The 20975-nt window shown below is 39.5% G+C and overlaps 1 protein-coding gene across 1 annotated transcript in view; it reads left to right on the forward strand.

The window, feature by feature from the left end:
• Nucleotides 1-20975, forward strand: part of LOC106086280 (ras-related protein Rab-8A) — a 38711-nt gene that overhangs the window by 11227 nt on the left and 6509 nt on the right. Inside the window, exons 2-4 of the mRNA XM_013250885.2 lie at nt 13352-13412; nt 13493-13697; nt 20760-20900. Of these exons, the coding sequence (XP_013106339.1) occupies nt 13352-13412; nt 13493-13697; nt 20760-20900 (407 nt within the window). The remainder of the gene's footprint in view (nt 1-13351; nt 13413-13492; nt 13698-20759; nt 20901-20975) is intronic.

Raw genomic sequence — 20975 nt, forward strand, 5'->3', positions numbered from 1 at the left:
CAGGAATGATGTCTTAGTCTATGGTCTTTCACCCAACACTGAACCGTCGCAAATGGCATTAAACATGGGTAATGTTGTTGGTGTCAATTTGAAGATGGACGACCTTAATTGTTGTTTTTGACTAGGCAAATCCTAGAAAACGATGTTGATAAAATTTATCTCGGTCATAAAACGGGACAAGGTAAAGAGAAAATATTTGGCGCAGAAAAACCTTAAGCTGAACCAAGTGGTCCCAACTGACATCGATTCTAAGATTTATCTCAACGAAAATCTAGCCCCAGCTGAAAAAAAATCCGGTTGAAAAATCATACCTTATGCCCCATAGCAGCTATATCGAAATATGTTTTGATTTGGACCATACACTAATAAGTACAAGTCATTGTTCAATTGTGTAAAACAAAATTTTGATCTTTTTAGTAGCTATATCTAAAAACAGACCGATCTGAACCATATACGACACGGATGTTGAAAAGCCTAGCATAAGTCACTGTGTCAAATTTCAATGAAATCGGATTATAAATGGGCCTTTTATTGGGGCAAAACTTAAATCGAGATATCGGTCTATATGGCAGCTATATCCAAATCTGGACCGAGTTGCAGATAAATGTCGAAGAGCCTAACACTAAATTTCGGCGAAATCGGACAATAAATGCGCCTTATATGGCCCCAAAACTTTAAATCGAGAGATCGGTCTATATGGCAGCTATATCCAAATATGGACCGATCAAGGCCACATTGATGAAGCATGTCGAGAGATTTCAGCAAATTCGGATAATATATGTGGCTTTTATGAGCCTAAGAACCTAAATAATAAATGTGACTTTTATGGGCCTAAGACTCTAAATCGGCTGAACGGTCTATATGGCACCTATATCCAAATCTGCACCGATCTGGGTCAAATTGACGAAGGATGTCGAAGGGCCTAACACAACTCACTGTCCCAAATTTCAGTAAAATCGGATAATAAATGTAGCTTTTATGGTCCTAAGACCCTAAATCGGCGGATCGGTCTATATGGCAGCTATATCCAAATCTGAATCGATCTAGGCCAAACTGATGAAGGATGTCGAAGGGCCTAACACAACTCACTGTCCTAAATTTCAGCAAAATCGTACTTGCATAAGTCTCTTTTTTTGTCCAAGGACGAACGCTATTGATTTTGAAAAAAATCGGTCCAGATTTAGATATAGCTATAGATATATATCTTTCATCCGATGTGTCCTTTTAAAGCTGTAGAAGCCACAATTTTGTTTCGATCCTTATCAAATTTAGCACGAAGTGCTTTTTGTTATGTGTGCAAAATTTCATCAGAATCGGATCAGTTTTAGATATAACTTCCATATATATCTTTCATCCGATTTGGTCTTTTAAGACTGTAGAAGCCACAATTTTGGTCCGATCTTTAAAATAATTTGCATGGGGTGTTTTATTCAACGTCCTCGTATGTGTGCATAAAAATCGTAAAAATCGGTTCAGATTTAGATATAGCTCCCTTACATATCTTTCATCCGATATGGCCTTTTAAGGCTGTAGAAGCCACAATTTTGTTCCGATTTTGCATGAGACGTTTTAATTGACGTTCCAATACGTGCACAAAATTTCATTAAAATGGGTCCTAATTTAGATATATTGTAACTCCAATGTGTATATTTCATCCGATATGGACTTTTAAGGCAGTAAAATCCACAATTTTGATCACATCTCCACAATATAGGGCGTGAGATGTTTTATTTCATGTCCCAGTATGTGTCATTGAAATTGCCACAAGTTTCGATATAACTCCCATATAATCTTTTATCCGATATGGATGTGGAAATCCAAATCTTTTGTCCTATGGTAGGAAAATCTTACAAGGTTCTAAATTGCTATTTCAACTGGTATCCAAGTTAAAGTCTGACTAGATTTCGAGATAAGTTCTACATATAAAAAGTACTACATACACTAGGTGGTGTAGGGTGGTATTGGGTTGCCCAAAAAGTAATTGCGGATTTTTTAAAAGAAAGTAAATGCATTTTTAATTGAACTTAGAATGAACTTTAATCAAATATACTTTTTTTACACTTTTTTTTCTAAAGCAAGCTAAAAGTAACAGCTGATAACTGACAGAAGAAAGAATGCAATTACAGAGTCACAAGCTGTGAAAAAATTTGTCAACGCCGACTATATGAAAAATCCGCAATTACTTTTTGGGCAACCTAATATATAGTCGGCATCGCCCGAGTTTTCCTTTCCTTACTGGGTTTTAAATACTACTAGAAACTCTTAACTTCTTGTGGAGCATTTTACCCACAATATTTTCGAAAAGCTTTTGCAAATCTCATTGCCGATATAAAATATTTGTAAGCATGTTCTAGCACACTTAAAAAAAAATACTTATTTCAAACTTTCAAAATACCTAAATATTAAATTAACGAACCTATGGTAAAATAGGGTTTTCGTTTCGAATATTATCATCACAGGATTGCAAAACCAAATAAGAACCAATATTAATAATGTAGTATAAATATTTTGTTATTTTAAACGTTTCTTTTAAAGCAGATAAAGAGTGGGTGAGACGGCTTCCCGATGAAGTTTTTTTAAGATAATTTTCGCATTTATTTCCGATTTTCTTATTTTTTTTGGTTAATAACATAACCATGGCCTCCACATTTCCAGCTGGAGCTGGAAGATTGCTAGCATTAACCCTATAAGGAAAAAGAGCAGCACTGGTCATGTATCGGAATATAGACCTATAGCGTTACTGCTGGTGCTTTCGAAGGTAGTGGAACATGTTTTGAAGAAACAGCTTGTAACCTAATACATTGACCGCAATTCGTTTTTTCATGATTGCCAATGCGGATTCAGGAAGGGTAGAGGGGCGTCCATGTTGCTTTTAGGTCTTACCGACCAAATTCGGAATTGCATGGCAGTTCACAATATCTGTATTTTGCTCTCCTTGGATCTAGAGAAGGCGTTCGATCGTGTGAATTATTTCGTCCTGATTATGAAGCTGTCCGCAGTTTACGGTCCTGGTAAAAGCGCTTGTAAACTTTTGTTTTTCTTTTTGGTTGATAGAAAGCAATTTGTTCATATAGTTGATATAGTTGCCGATTAAAAGCGGAGTTGCTCAGGGATCTTTACTCGGTCCCCTCCTATTTATTTTGTTCTTGAACGACTTATTTAAGTCCATAGAGAATTGGTGTACCCCATATGCATATGCGGACGATGTTTAGTTAGTGTTTGTAGGTAACCGTCGCTCTTTGAACGTTTTTCAATCGAAGATTGATTTGGCTTTGCCTTGCTTGGTTTCATGGATGTCTGCGAATCGTCTGTCTGTGAATGTGGCAAAGACTAAGGCTCTTTTCTTCGGAATGAATGATACTCAAGGCGTGAGGCCAGTATATAATGGGGATGAAATAGGATTTGTCCATAATATTCAGTGCTTGGGTATATTTTTGGATGATAAATTGGCATTCGATTTGCACATTGATAATGTTGTCGCCAAGATAACGCTTGGCTTGTGCCAGCTTTATAGCACTGACTTGGTATTACCTCGATATATTAAGGAACGACTGATTCATACTCTTATAATGCCACATCTCCTGTACTGCCTTGAGGTATATTCTGGCACCTAGCTGACCCGGGCCCGCTGCGCTGCGCCTTCTTTTACTTTATATGGAACAAAAAGTTTCCTTGGAATATTTATTTTCGACAATTAAAGAGCTTTTAGTGAAATACCATGCTACGAAAATAGTATATCGCCTGACTAACAATTTAACAATATAAGTGCCTTTGTACGAATCCCATATGATCTTTATTGGTCTACGAATTTAAGTTTGTATGTAAGGTGTACTCCATTCTTAAAATACTTTATTTCAGCCCGCTACTCTCATGATATCTGATTTAGGGGTGTTTTCGGGGGTGAGGTGGTTCCCCAGGCACTTGGCCGTGAATCGTGCTCTTCTTTCAAAAACAGCATCGTGCTCTTCTTTCAAAAACCATTTATTTATTGGGTTGCCCAAAAAGTAATTGCGGATTTTTTAAAAGAAAGTAAATGTATTTTTAATAGAATGCCATTGGTTTGGGGAGTTTACACGATGAGCCGTCCCCCAAACACATGGCCCCAAAATAGGTTATCAAATTCGTTTTCTAATCTTAAATACCACATATTGGCATGGTCGAGAATTTGTTACGCTTTGCGGGGTGTTTTGGGGAAGGGGTGATTCCCTTAATACATGGTCCTACATTTGGATATCAAATTCGTATTCTACTTTCAAATACCTTTATTTGAGCCCCTTTTTGCGATGGTCACTAAAAAATTGCTGTTTGTGGGGTATTTTGGGAAAGGGGTAGACCCCCAGAAAATTGGTCCCGAAAATGGGTATCAATCCTTGCTCTACACCTCAAACCTTTCATTTAATCTCCACATTGACATGGTCATTAAATACGGCCGATTTAAGGGTGTTTTGGGGATTGGGGTGGTCCCCCAAACACTAAGCCCGGAAAATATATCAGCAAAGTGCTCTATTCTCATATATCTATATATCATTTATTTGAACCCCATATTGACATTGGCCTCAAAATTGGATATCAAATTTGTGTTCAAATCTCATTTAAACTCCTAATTGCAAAAGTCAGCAAATATGTCCGGTTCCACTCGCTTTACGACCCAAATTGTCTTGGTGAGCAAATTCGTCCTATTTGGGGGTTGTTATGGTGGTGGACGTTCACTCGACAGTTGGCTCCTAATGTTGATATCAGTTACGTGGTCTACTCCCAAATACCTTTAATTTGAGCCCCATATTTCCATAGTCCGCAAACGTGACCGGCTTGGGGGGTGTTTTGTGGGATGGGCGGCCACTCAGTGAGTTGGCCTTGAAAATATATATCGGATTCGTGTTCCACTCTAAAAACCCTCTTATTTGAGCCTCATATTGCAAAAGTCAGCAAATACTTACTATTTGGGTGGTGTTGTGGGGCTGAGGTGGCCCCATAGACACTTTTCCCAAATATTGATATCAGATTCGTTCTTTACTCCCAAAGACCTTTCATTTGAGCCCCATTTGGGGCTTATTGTAATTTTATTGAATGGGCTCTTATAGGGCTTTAAAATTACAAAATTCATAAAATAAAAAAAAATATTATACTCTAAAGTAGCGTAACCACTTTTAAAATACTCACAATGACCAAGAGCTATTTTGCTTTCTTCCTTATAAATCGACTCACCCTTATGTATATGCATGTGGGTCCCCTTAAATTGCTATAATTAAAAAATGAAACAAATTCCTTTACTATACGAGAAAGATTGAAAAGAAAAAAATCTACAGAAGTAAAAAACGAAACTGCGCGCCTTTTCCATACTTCCCGCCACAGAAACAACAGCATGCTCTAGACTAATTTGAAATAGTTTTGAACACACACAATGTTGTTATTGTTGTTTGTTCTGTTCTACAAACATGCATATGTATGCCTGTTATACTTGGCAATTTTGAATTCTTAATTTTATGGTAGAGACAATGGTAGGGTATGCAAGCATGTCCCACTGAGTGTTGACTGACCATTGTACTTACTCTATTACTCATCATCCCTTTAGCCCGCACCCTCTGCGTTTATATTATTTGGTTGAGTCGCTTGCTTCTAGCAGATGCACTATGCACTTTCATTAGTGCCATTTTTCTATTTTGTTTTGGTTTCGATTGTTTCTGTTATTATTGTTAGGCCGCTATGTGCTAGTGGTCAATTGCCGCCAAGTTCTGTTTGTTGCATTGGTACTCGCCGCTCTATCAAATGGAAGTCTTTGGACTGATATGCTATTGTTGCCATTATTAATTTTTTATTTCGCTTCATGTAATTGGAAATTTAAGTTTGTTTTACGTAGTTTGTGAATATTTAAAATTTTGTTGTTATTTTTCATTTTCGAGCGCGTAATTTGAAAACTTGTGCAGTGATGACGCCACTGTAGCACAGAGCTTAGCATATCCAAATTTAAGGCCGAACGGCTGTGTGCAAATGCCGGTGAGAATATCGCAAAAAACACTAACAAAAGGCGTTAAGTTCGGCCGGGCCGAACTTGGATACCCACCACCTCGGGTATATATGTAAACCACCTTTCATCAAAATCCGGTGAAAATTGCATACCTTATGCCCCATAGCAGTTATATCGAAATATGTTCCGATTTGGACCAAATACTAATAAGTACAGTAGCTATATCTAAAAATAAACCGATTTAAACCATGTACGACACGGATGTCGAAAAGCCTAACATAAGTCACTGTGTCAAATTTCAATGAAATCGGATTATAAATGCAGCTATATCCAAATCTGGACCGATTTGGGCCAAGGTGCAGAAAAATGTCGAGGAGCCTAACACAAAGCACTGTCCCAAATTTCAGCAAAATCGGATAATAAATGTGGCATTTATGGGACTAAGACCCTAAATCGGAGGATCGGTCTATATGGCAGCTATATCCAAATCTGGACCGATTTGGGCCAAGGTGCAGAAAAATGTCGAGGAGCCTAACACAAAGCACTGTCCCAAATTTCAGCAAAATCGGATAATAAATGTGGCATTTATGGGACTAAGACCCTAAATCGACGGATCAGTCTATATGGCAGCTATATCCAAATCTGGACCGGTCTGGGCCAAATTGACGAAGGATGTTGAAGGGCCTAACACAACGCACTCTCCCAAATTACAGCAATATCAGATAATAAATGGGGCTTTTATGGGCCTAAGACCCTAAATCGGAGGATCGGTCTATATGGCAGCTATATCCAAATTTGGACCGATCTGGGCCAAATTGACGAAGAATGTCGAAGGGCCTAACACAACTTACTATCCCGAATTTCAGCAAAATCGAACAATAAATGTGGCTTTTATGGGCCTACGACCCTAAATCGGAGGATCGGTCTATATGGGGGCTATATCACGATATAGTCCAATATAGCCCATCTTCGAACTTAACCTGCTTATGGACAAAAAAAGAATCTGTGCAAAGTTTCAGCTCAATATCTCTATTTTTAAAGACTGAAGCGTGATTTCATCAGACAGATGGACAGACGGACGGACATGTCTAGATCGTCTTAGATTTTTACGCTAATCAAGAATATATATATTTTACAGGGTCGGAAATGGATATTTCGATGTGTTGCAAATGGAATGACAAAATGAATATACCCCCATCCTTCGGGGGTGGGTATAAAAATCGGTTGTTGTTGTTGTGGCAGTGTGTTGTTTTCTATTTTTCGTCTGCTTGGCTCTGTTGAATATGCAGATCCAGGTACTCTGCGACTGGGTGCGTTGTGTCCAGAGGGATCTGGGTCTGAGTCGAGTGTGTCTGGCTGGACAGTTAAAAGGTGACGTGTGTTCCCAGGTCACAATCGGGACACACATCGTCCTGCACGTTGGCATCAATCCTTGCTCAGTAGGTGTTGAGGCGACTGCATCTCCCGGATCGCAATTGAGTCAGAATGAGAATGAGCCGGGGGATATCCATTTTTTCAGGTTCAATGGGAGGCGGTCGTTCTCCAAGCACCTGCTATCGTGTCTGCATGAATGTTGTCTAGACCCGCTTGATATGCCTCTTGATCTAGAGATTCTCTCTTCTAGTGCTGAACCTCACGCTAAGGCTTTTGGGTGGTGGATACTTATCCATAAGATGATGATTTATATGGTCCCTGCGATAATCGCCCAAAAGTATTGCCTAGACAGCATGTATTTATGTCTTGGCACGGATAGGATCTTTGTCTCTTGATGGCGGTGTATAGCAATTACCTTAGGTAATCAATCGTGTAAACTTCACTACCAAGTGATGCCGCTCTGCATCACACCCGGACTAGAAAATAAAAAGGAGGCCCCTTATGCAAATTTGCCCATGAACATTCCATTAAGGAACAGGGGCAAACTTCTCATATATCAATGAGTGCTCTCCGATTCAAGTTGTTTAAGCCAAATAATAAGAGGCCTCATTTTTATAGCCAAGTCCGAACGGCGTGCCGCTGTGCGACACCTCTTGTTGTTGTTGTAGAAGTGTGTTGTACACCGTGGCGGCAGCCCTTGCCGATGAAGGATTCCATCGGGTCAATCCGGTACGTACAACCGGCTGCCATGGTATTCTCCCCCCTCCTTGGGGGATATGTTTTGACATGAATTCTATGCATGGCAAACTACCTCACATATGTCGCCAGCATTAGGAGGGGATAACCACTGCTGAAAATTGTTTCTGATGTTTCTCACCAGGATTCGAACCCAGTTGTTCAGCGTCATAGGCGGACATGCCTTTGCGCTGCGCGGTCCCTTTTCATTAAGCTTAAACTTGCTTCGGACAGCACTCATTGCTAGGAGAGAAGTATATTCTGTTACTTAATAGAATGTTCATGGGCACAAAAACCCTCAACTGCCGCAGACCTCTAAACGAGGTGGTAGAACGGTACATAACTCACCTATTCTGGGTGCCGGGCTAAAGTGAATTGTAGAGTGGGCATGCCTCTAGCGACATGTAAGCTTAGTCTTTAGGATCAATCAGACCGAATAACAAATGGCCACAAAGTTAGGGTTGTGGCCCAATCTAGACCTGAAGAGGTCTCAGTCATTGTGTCCGTCTTGATAAGTCACAATCTGATCGAAAAACATGCTGATAGTTGCTGAAGCTGTGAGGACGACGAGAAAGAGGAGACTAGAATATCTGTTGTGTATGGTTCCTGCACTGGCAAGCAGAAGGATTTTCCACTTGAGATTCTCATTTCTTTGAGGACTTGTCTGAATAAGCGGATGTCACCATTCGCAAGTTGTTGGGCTTTAAAAACCGAACTGGATGGTTCAACGGTAGAAGTAGAAGCCATCTTCCTTTTCCTTTTTCTGTGATAACACAATGGACGAAAACGTTTAGGTACTCGGCACGGGATGACTATGAAAACCACACAGGTGAAACTTTGAGATCCCATATGAGTGGTGTTCATCGTTGTTGTTGTTGTTGTTGTAGCCTCATTTTTTTATGTAGAGGTGGCGATCCTCATCTAGCTTCTGTAGGGGAGCAAGCTCGTTCCCGTCCAAAGGACCGATGGCCGCTGGAACAGGGTGGTCAATGGTCATTTAAAGGCGCCAAACTTGCCTTGTCATATCGAGTATCATAGGCACTCAGCCGGTGCCTCTCGACCTCTCACTGAGACTCTCTGCTCAATACCACCGATTGTCCGCGACTGCCGTTGCGAGCTACCGGTCGGGTCCACATATTGCGGATAGTGGAATGCTCCGAACGGAGTAGCTGCAACTGCAGTCGCGTACAATCAGCGGTATTGAGCGGAGAGTTTCAGTGAGAGGTCAGGCGGCTCTGGCTCTTGCTTAAATACTTTAAATAACCAATGCCCATAATGTTCCCTCAGCGATCGTTCCTATAGACCTGAACAAGTTTGCTGACCTATTGGAGTTTGGCGACGATCGCTACCTCCACATAATTATGTAAATATGTAAATTTGTTTTATAGTATAACACTTGGGATGATAATATAAATCTCGTCTTATCTCTTGTGGTTCCTTTTTTTAATTCGTTGGAATTAAAAAGCTTAATTTGAGCAATGACAAAGGAAACGCTCCAATGTCTCATTATCTTCCCCGCATGTCCTACACATGCTATCACTTGCCGCACCGATTTTCCATAAGTGAGCTCGTAGTCCTATGATACCAATATCTATACTGACCTCCTTCTTGCTGCCTTTCAGTAATAGCCTCGACTTCTCACGATCTGGATCCCCCATGGGATTTTCGCCGTCCAACCGACCATTTCGCTGTTCAACATTGTTCCATGCGCATTCGTCGCCCACTCCCTTAACTCGGACTGGGTCGATCCGAAAGGCTTCGGGTTAACCAAGTTTATTGACGGCAGTCCTCTGGCCTTCACCGCCAAATCGTCTGCCCTTTTCATTTCCCCTTACTCCGTTATGGCCCGGCACCCAAACGATGCGGATTTTCCCATCCTCAGAGAAGGCGTTAATCTCCTTCTTACACTGCAAGACTGTTCGTGATCTTACCGTCCTGGTTGTTATTGCCCTTATGGCAATTTTGCCGTCGGTAAAGATGATCACACTCAACGTTCTCTCGTTAGCATCACACCACTTCATGCATTCCGTGATCGCCCGCATCTCAGCCTGCAGGACCGTATTATGGTCAGGCAGTCTTAAACGGATGTCAGTCCCTGAGATGTTCACACTCGACGTCCTCTTGTTAGCATCACACCACTTCATGCATTACGTGATCGCCCGGATCTCAGCCTGCAGCACCGTATTATGGTCAGGCAGTCTTAAACAGATGTCAGTCCCTGGGTTTTCAATGTAAACCCTCAGGCCCACTCTGTCTTCTAGCTTTGATCCATCAGTGTAGCATTATAATCCAGATGGCAATACTAGGGTTCCGTCAATCCAAGACTGTGCCGATGGCACGAGTGCGTCGCACTCGACTTCAAGGTTCATCTCAGGTATCCGATCGGAAACCTCTTCCCTTCCTTCCAGGTTTCCTATCGTCGCCTCGATTATACCGCGATGGTATGAGCTGTTCCCACCCTCAATCCATTCTCCCATCGCCTTGAGTCTCATAGCCGTAGTGGCTGCCTCACACTTAATCTGTATGTCAATGGGTCGGATATCTAGAATAGTCTCCAGTGCCCTAGTGGGCGTGGTCTTTATCGCTCCGCCTTTGCCAAGACAACATATTCTCTGAACCTGTTGCACTTTTTCTCCATAGCAGTCCACCAAACTACTGAGGCTTAAGTAAGTATTGGTCTAATCACGCTCCTCTAGAGCCAGTAGACTATCCTAGGATTCAGGTCCCATTTCGAGCCTACGGCCCGTCTGCATAGTGCCCAACATCTGTGAGCCTTCTCAGTACGCTCTTGAATGTGACACTTCCAATTCAGTTACCTGTCCAAGATCACACCTAAGTATTTGACCTTGTCAGATATCCGAAATCGTCTTATTGAGGAAACGTGGTGCGTTAAATTGGCCCACCTTCGTCTTCCTCGTTAACAGGCATATTTAGTCCAGTCATATGCCATATGCAAGACCCTTTCGGCCCTTCTGCATAGCTCGTTCGGATCCTTCCCTCTTCGAAGTATTATAACATCGTCTGCGTAGCAGACGGGTACAAATCCGTCCTCAGTTAGCATCCGTAATAGGTGGTCACCCATAGGAGTGGCGATAAAATGCCCCCTTGTGGCGTACTCTGTGCCACTTTCTCCCTTATATTTATGCCATTGGACACACAATTTATCCAATTGTTCCTTAGCATATGGTTTATCCAGTGTCCAGGACCGGGTCCACCCGGTCCGCACATTGTTAAAAGCCCCCTCGATGTCAATGCATACCAGTGTACGTTTTGGCATCGAAGGATTCTTCTATTTTATGCACAACCTCGTGCAGGCCAGTCTCCATCGATCTTCCCTTGATATAGGCATGCAGTTTGTATTTGAGCAGTTCGCTGGGTGTCATACTCTCTCTTTATCATGGTGTCCACGATACGTTCTATGGTTTTGAGTAGAAAGGACGTAAGGCTTATGGGTTTAAGGTAGGGCAAAAGTTGGGCGGTGCCGACTGTATAATACTCTGCAACTTCCCTTTAAGTACAATGCTGGAGCTATATCCAATTTTGAACCAATTTTGATGGACCTCGGCGAGCAAATCTGTTCAAACTGTAATAACTACGGTTGACAAATGACACCATTATTGCAAAATACCTAAAATCTGACGAACATATATATGGGAGCTATATCTAATTCTGAACCAATTTCGAGCAAGCTTCTCAGATAATGAGTTAGTCGTCGAGGAAAGCGTTGTTCAAAATTTTGGCAAGATTGGTAAAACAATGCGCTTGCAGTGGCTCTGGCGTGAAAATCTGGCGATATAAATATATATATATCAAAAGCTATATCAAAGTCTGAACCGATTTCCATGAAATTTACCGGTAATATCGAGATTCACAAACAAATTCGTCTGCAATTTCGAGAGAATCGGTTAAAAAATGAACACTTTCTATCAATATTTCTCAAAATCGGCCGAACATATATATACCTAAATCTGAACCGATTTCGAGCAAATTCCTCAGATACAGTGGCAGTCGTCGAGGAAAGCGTTTTGCAAAATTTTCGGCAAGATGGGTCAATAATTGCGCTTGCTGTGACTCTAGAAGTTAAAATCGGGCGATAAACACATATGACAGCTATATCTAAATCTGAACCGATTTCTATAAAATTCATCAATAATGTCGAGAAGCAAGAGAAAATCCTTCCTGTCATATTTCGAGAAAATCGATTAACAAATGACCAAATGATTGCAATATTACTGCAAATCGGACGAGAATATATATATGAGAGCTATGTCTAAATCTGAACGGACATTGTGGAAGTCGTCGAGGAAAGCGCTGTATATATATATATATATATATATATATTCTTCGGGCGATCATAAGTTTCGAATCATTAAAATCGCCAGGTTCCAATCATGGGGCAACGCCTAAATTACAAGCTGTGTAGGGTTGTTTTTGTTGTTGTTGTTGTAGCAGTGTATTGTACACTGAGGGTCAATCCGGTACGTACAACCGGCTGACATGGGATTGAGCTGTGTAGGGTAGAGTGAATCTGTGCTTGGCATATCGTATACAAAGACGCAAGAATCATTCTCATTCCAAAAAAAAGAAAACTGTTGCGTATAAAATTACAAAAAAAAAATCTGTCCCATTCCTTTGCTATTCTTTATGTTGAAAACTAGGGAGAGACTGATTTACATATAACGAAAAAGGCACGCTTGTAGCAAGGGTATAGTCTGGGCAACATTGACCCTTTATACCCTCAAGGGGTTACATAGACAACTTTTACCCTATGCAAGGAGCTATTAAGGGTAAGGTTAAGTTGAGTGCTTTCTCAGCCCCAGTTTAAGCGACTTTCTATTCGGTGAAAAACTCGGCCACAAAGTCTTGGCTACACTCAGACTACAGCATTAGCCTACGCCCATTTTGAAGAATCACGAACAGGGTAGTGATTGATTTACAAAGACATGAATGAATCTGGACCTATCCGTGTATACAGAATGTCTAGGGAAAAAGAAAACGACGTCTAATCTACCAACAAAAAAGGACCCTTCGGCCCTCTATCATTCTAGGGTGGGACATCCGGCCAAAGCCTGATGGCAGACCAAACATAAATCGGAAATTTTTTCTAAAGACAAAGTTTTGATATATTTTTTATACACAAAATGTCAATGAATTTTGTCCAAAGATAAAGTTTTTCCAATATACATCTGTCTTCTATACTTTTATCATTTGAAATACTCAAAAAAATTTAAACTTTTTTTTTTTTAATTTAATTCATTTTCCTACTTCCTTTTACAGGCATAGACTTTAAAATTAGAACTATCGAATTGGATGGCAAAAAAATAAAATTACAAATATGGTATGTATTAACTGTGCATGCAAGTCCTCATTACACTCACAGTATACACTACAAAATTGTTTTTGCGTTCACACAATTAGGGACACTGCTGGCCAGGAGCGTTTCCGAACAATTACCACCGCATATTACAGAGGCGCCATGGGCATTATGTTAGTCTATGATATAACTCAAGAGAAATCCTTTGAGAATATTAAAAATTGGATACGTAACATTGAAGAGAATGCTTCTGCGGATGTGGAGAAAATGTTGCTGGGAAATAAATGTGAATTAAATGAAAAAAGACAGGTAAGTGATCACCAAGTATTTGAAAGCAATTTCATTCAGTTTAGATTAATCTATTGAAGACCTCTATGACGCTGTTAACGTTGTTCGATGTACACCTAATTGGGGCCATTCATTTCATTTCTCAGCCAATGCCATTTTCCATTTTAATATATAGGCCAAGCCCAATGGGTCATGCGCCAGCCACAAGTTGATGTCTTTTGTTGTTGTGTAAAATCTAAAGGATATTTGGTTTCAAAGCTGATGTAATCATCATCATCATCATCATCATCATCATCATATAGCCCTTTCTCATACTTTCAAATATTTGCGAAATGTGGAATATTTTATAGAAAATAATTAGTGTAGTAAAGTAGGTGTGTTGTGGGCTGCCAAAGAGAAAACCTTTTTGTTGACGTGGAACAAAATCAAGACTGTATTGATTTTTTTTTAACAAAATGTTTGACTATTAGATTCGCTTTTATCGCTGAACATATTCTTGAAAGGTTTGTCCTTGTCTCATTGCTACCTGTTAGCCCAAATTACCCGGGACATGAACGATACTAAACGACCACTTGTTAGAGCTTTACTTCGTTATGTCAAATAATTTAAATTTTACACTTGGTAATCTATTGGGTTGCCCAAAAAGTAATTGCGGATTTTTTTAAAAGAAAGTAAATGCATTTTTAATAAAACTTAGAATGAACTTTAATCAAATATACTTTTTTTGCACTTTTTTTCTAAAGCACGCTAAAAGTAACAGCTGATAACTGACAGAAGAAAGAATGCAATTACAGAGTCACAAGCTGTGAAAAAATTTGTCAACGCCGACTATATGAAAAATCCGCAATTACTTTTTGGGCAATCCATGTAAAAACTCAAAAAATATTCTTCGTTGCCCTATGGCAACACCAGGCAGATTCTGTTTAAGCGGAAATGAAATATACTTTTGTGTTGACTTCAGTGGGCAAATACGCGACTTTAACCTAATAAGGATAATCTTGGACGTAGTATAGCTTTGAAACCCTCGATCTACTGGCTGAGAGGCACTTTCCTGGATGTTCAGACGTTGCCAGCGGGTCGACGTGCTTGAATTGTATTTATGTCTCTTTTGTTGTAGCTAAATTTAAATGTGGAGGTATCGATCCTTATCAAACTCCATAGGTTGCGGATAGTGCATTACTCCATATATGGGGTACCAGCAATTGCAGTCAGCGGACAGTCAGCGGTATCGAGTGGATAGTCTCAGTGAGAGGCCGGGCGGCACCGGCTCATGCATAAATACTGGGTGCCTACGATACTCGATATGACAAGGCGAGTTATTGGCGCCTTTAAATAACCAATGGCCACCATGTTCCCGCAGCGATCAGTCTTTTGGACCCCAGAACGAGTTTGTTCACCTCCACATACAAATGTAACTACAACAACAACAAGTTAAATGTTTGCACTTGATTCGTTCGCCAAATTATCAATATCAGCTCTTTTGCTCCTATCGCAGCTGCAATCGAACATTAATGGTTTGACAGTTAACCAGCTTAGAAATGTTGTTGTTGTTGTTGTAGCAGTGTGTTGTACACTGAGGCGTCAGCCAGCTGCCGATGAAGGACTTCATCGAGTCAATCCGGTACGTGCAGCCGGCTGCCTTGGGATTGATTAAGAGTTACCTAATAGATTCTTAAGAGTCACCTAATAGAGGAGCATATGAATTGGGTGATCATATAATCAACCGAAAAATACAAGTTAATTAACAAAGAGAAGCTAACACGAGTGTTAGAAAGTGTTTTGTAAAACTAATTTAAAGTTTAAAAGCAAAAAATCGTCCACAATCCATTGAAAACTCATTCATTGTTCATACACAGTTATGTTGAAATTCTCTCCTCTCTTAATTTTCTTCGTTTATTTCTAATCTTTGTAGGTGGTGCCTCTTAAAAGAGGCGATGGCACATTTAAACCCATTGAATATCTGTGGTTCTAACCATGTGCTGCCTTTTTTTTACCAAATCTAGTTGGATTGATTTTAAATTTTAGGAAGTTGGTCAGATGGACGGCCACACTCCATTTTTGTAGACTCGGAACATTATCGTCAATTTCATAAACATCACCATTCAAATTATAGACTTATAAATTTGGCCCTTAAGATTCTCTGAATTTCGCAAACGTTTTTTGAAGATTAAATCTAACTTCCATATAACGTATAAGTCGATTTTTGCTTATTGTGCCAAAGCACGATGTCATAAAGGACCATCATGCCAATTTTATATACTATGTGTACTAGGGTGGGTGGTCAATTTGTGGGGCCAAAAAATACTCAATAAGCGGTAATCAAAATCGTACTGTCTCGACTATTAAAATGTGTTTCTTTTTGTCACTCGATTTGTTCGCCATTTCAATGAAAACAGCTGTTTCCCTTTATGAATTGGCGATCGAATCGAGTGACAAAAAAATGTCAGTGGTCCAGGCTGGTAATCTATGATAAATTCTAATGGAGAGTATACATGGAACACCATGATGTGGTGTTATTGTAATAGTTGCTGTGTTTTATTTTAGTAAAGTGCAAACCACCATTAATCGTTTCTTATTATATGTTATCGAATGATTTCGATAGCTTACCAGTGCAACTTTGCACTGATATTTTATGTAGTACATCCGTTGAAAATAAGGATGTATGCGTCACATGTACACATGACCATCAGCCATGGCTAAAAAACCAAAATTTGATTTTTTCCATGATTGGGGCCTTCCGATTACCGTTTTCACAGAAATGTGTAATCATTACTTGACAGATATTAGGCATTTTTATTGTGGACAGTTAAAGGTCGAAGATAGGCCATATGTTTTTTTTTTTTTTAATTGGCTATGACAGAACATTTGTTCCATTAGCCGTACGTAGAATAGCGTTCCAAGCGCCTCGATCTTCTGCGCTCATTCTAAACTGAACTTTCCATCGGGCTTTTGGTCTTTCCGGTTTGCGTGTATCACCGTGTTTGCCTTCAAAAGACTTCTTTGCTGGAGCGTCTTCATCCATTCTGACAACATGACCTAGTCAACGCAGCCGTTGTATTTTGATAGGTGTAACTATGCTATCGTCGTCATACAGCTCGTGGTTCATACGTCACCTATATTCTCCATTAACGCTAACCGGTCCATATATATTACGAAGAATCTTTCTCTCAAATATTCCAAGAACTGCCTCATCTGCTTTCACAAGTACCCATGCTTCAGAACCATATAACAGCACGGGCAGTATCAGTGTAATCTTCGTCTTTCGAGAGGTGGCCTTGTTTCTAAACTGCTTACTTAGTCCAAAGTAGCATCTGTTTGCCAGTATTATTATTCTCTTTATCTCAAAACTGGTGTCATTCGTTTCGGTTACGACGGTGCCGAGGTAGATAAAGTTATTGGCTATCTCAACTTTCTACCCAACTTTTTCCATTTTCTTTATTTGCTCGGTTGTACAAGGCTTTTTGGGAGTTGAAACCATCCATTTCGTCTGCCAGACCCATTTTCACTGACTCTCTTTCGATTCTTTCAAAGGCAGCAGTTACTACTTCCGGTGACCGACCTATGATGTCGATGTCGTCGGCATAGGCAAGTATCATGTGTTCTCTTGGGATCACATCTGCATCTCATATAATCTTCTCCAGCAGGATATTAAAGAGATCAAACGATAGGCATAGGCGAGTAGCATGTGTTCTCTTGGGATTAGTGTGCCATATCTATTCACATCTGCATCTCATATAATCTTCTCCAACAGGATGTTAAAGAGATCACATGATAGGCTATCTCCCTGCCTGAAGCCTCGTTTGGTATTAAATGGTTCGTAGAGATTCTTTCCTATTCTTACTGAGGAACGCGCATCGGCAAGTGTCATCGTGCAGAGTCTTATTAATTTTGCAGGGATACCAAACTCAGACATGGCTTGAAATACCTTTGAACGTAAAATAGTATCGAAAGCAGCTTTGTAGTCAACAAAGAGATGGTAGGTGTTGATTTGTCCTTCTTCAGTGTGAATATCTGGTCTAGGGTGGATTTACCAGGTCTAAAGCCGCATTGATTGGGCCCAATTATCTCATTGACTTTAAGTTTTAATCTTTCCATATCTTGATAATAAGCAATATTCAGATATAATTTCATCAGTTCACAAAAGGCATATTTTTTACCAGTCTCGGCAAAAATTGAGTACAAAGAGGGTCCATTTTTATATAATTGCCATAAATACTGGACTCCTGATGTTTTTTTTTTCTTTAAAGTCTATTTTTGACGCTATATTTACTCCCCACATACACCAAATCTTGAGTAATTTGGACATAGCTGCCATGAAAACTGTTCGTTTAGTTTTCTTGAGTTCATTCGTGACATATTTCTGCCTTAATATGTGAAAATTCGGTATATAGAGTGGTATAAGATCTACGCCAAATACGGTCTAAATCGTACCATATTTCAATATACTTACCCTTTAGACTTATATCCTGCTTGATTACATGAATAAGGAGTTTTTATCTGATTTTGCCAAAAAGAATTTGGAAAATTAGGCTTTATTGAATTCTTCTATATCCGTAAATATAGTTGGATTTTGACCCGGGTAAAAATATATGAGCCCACCATATATATATATGGTGGATTCATACCCAACTTCAGCCATACTTAAGATTATTTACTTATTTTTTTTTTTATTAAAATTATGCCTTTTATTGTTAAAACAAATGTTCCGATTTTTTGCAGATTTTTCAAATTGAAATACCGAAAATGTCGATTTTTTTCTTGAAAAGTGCTGATTTTCAGGCTGCCCTGCTCCAGTAGAAATCTGCAAGCTCTCAATTACCAAACTCTCAAAATTTAGCTTGCTCTCACGCACTCTCCCGCTCTCTTCTGCTGCCAAATTAACTACGCCAACAATTATGATCTGCCATGTAAATGCCCATAAGAAGTTTTGCCACGAAACCATGGGTCTAAAATCAAAATCGAGCTTCCGGTTGCGATCTATGCAAAATTTAGAACATGAATATCTCATGGTTATTTACAAAAAAAAAAAAAAAACTTCCAACAGATGAACAAAATCATGTGTAGTACGGAAGAAGTGTAATTTGACACAGATAGTAGTCTGTCATACACACACAAAAATACATGCATTGGAAAAAGTACAGCTAATAGGCAGGGTTGTCGAGCTTGGTTAATGTGGTAATTGTATCAAAGATGCGTTTTCGCTATTAATACGATTCGAATACAACATATCAACGCACGGCCCTTGAAGCCATCACACCTAATATGGTTGAAAAGTCTTCTAACCAAAGACGAAACGCGTCCCATAGTGGTTGGTGTGTGTTGCGTTCTTTGGCTTTCCTTTTCCATTTGCATCTCCCATCATTCAGCTCGCCTCGAAAGAGAAACAAACAAAAAAAGTTATATAAATATTTGATCCGGCTAGGTGCGGATTTCGTTGATTTTGCGGATTTTTTTTTTTGAAAAATTTTCTGTAGTTGCAACACTGTTTATAATTGCTGTGTTTTATTTTAATTCTATATAGAGCAGTGCAATAAAATGTGTATAAAAATTACATGTATGCAGGACAACGAAGTTTTCGATAAATTGCCAGTGCAAGCTTGTGTAGAACATCTGTCGTCCGGATTGGCATGATATGTTTTTCTCAAATAAGTGTGGCCACCCGCAGAAATCCTCTATTGTGAATGGCGAAATAATATTATAACCAATTTTTTATAAAATTGCGTGCACAAATCTTAATACTTTTTATTTGACTTCTATGCCCTAGGAGGCCACTGCAGCGCAGAGGTTATCATGTCCGCCTATGACGCTGAACGCCTGGGTTTTCCCTTCCTAATACTGGCAACATTTTTGAGGTACTATGCTATGTAAAACTGCTCTTCAAAGAGGTGTCGCACTGCGGAACGTGAGAAGTTTGCCACTGTTGCTTAGTGGAATGTTCATGGGCAAAATTTGAAATTTGCCCACATATGTAGTGCAAATTTTTATTATAAAGTTTACACATATTTTCACATTTTTCCTCGTATTGTTTTGGCAGGTTGGCAAACGGCGTTACCACCTCATGGCAAACAAACAGACTTGCACTGGAAATTTTGTTTGCGTTTTATTTTTTGTCCTTCACGGCTTGGCTATCCGGCACTAAAATAAAACTAAATTCCCAATTGTGCGGTATCTACCCAATAAATAACTTATTTGGGTATTTATAAATTTTCGGATATTTTGGTAACTGAAAACATTTTGTACCATCTTTTTATAATTTCGTTTTCATTGTTATGTATGGCCGGCTATATAAACCGATTTCCCGACTTAAAGTGTTTAGACAATAAATTGCTAATTTTCCATCTGTTTTCGATGAAATTTGGCGCAGAAAGTCCTGGTAGATCCCTACCCACACCTAGATAGATCGAACGCCCGATCTCCCGATATAGGGTATTAAGGCCATAAAAAATACATTTATTACCCGATTTCGATGAAATTTGGCCTAGGGCGTTCTGGAATGCCCCTTCCCATTCCCGTCGAATGTGGTCCAGATCAGACAATATTTGGATATAGCTGCCATATAGACCGATCTCCCGATATAGAGTATTGAGACCATAAAATGAGCATTTATAATCCGATTTCGATGAAATTTGGCACTGTGAGTTTTGGTAAACCTCTACACCTTTTGTTTTAATGTGGTTAAGATCGGACTTTACTCAGATATTGCTGCCATATAAACCGAACTCCCGCTTAAGGGTATTAAGGCCGTAAGAGATCCATTTATTTTGCGATTTCGATGAAATTTGGAACATAGCGGCTATATAAGCCTATAGTCCAATTTTATGAGATCAGAAGGCCAGGTTTATATACAAAGAATACGATATCATTAAAAATTGTTTGCACATTTTTTCATATCAAAGATATCTGCAAAATTGTAAATAAATATAGTATTTGGCTAAACATTTACCTAATTTACCGAGTAAATATCTTTTGGGTATTCACCGATCACCCATCTCTAAATATTATGAGTTGGACGTCTGTTTAATTATTGGGATTCTTTACCTTAAAATTTCATATTAAACATATCATTGATCATCTGTATTCTAGGTCTCGCGAGAACGAGGTGAACAATTGGCTGTTGAGTACGGCATAAAGTTCATGGAAACCTCAGCCAAGGCCAGCATAAATGTCGAAGAGGCTTTCTTAACATTAGCTAGTGATATCAAAGCAAAAATGGAAAAACGAATGGTAAGTGTTGTGATACCGTAGAGGAGTTCTTTTTTTAAGAAAAAAATGTTTAAATTTGTTTTTATTTTGGCAATT

Source organism: Stomoxys calcitrans, chromosome 1 (assembly GCF_963082655.1).
Source record: "Stomoxys calcitrans chromosome 1, idStoCalc2.1, whole genome shotgun sequence".
In the NCBI taxonomy this organism is placed as follows: domain Eukaryota; kingdom Metazoa; phylum Arthropoda; class Insecta; order Diptera; family Muscidae; genus Stomoxys; species Stomoxys calcitrans.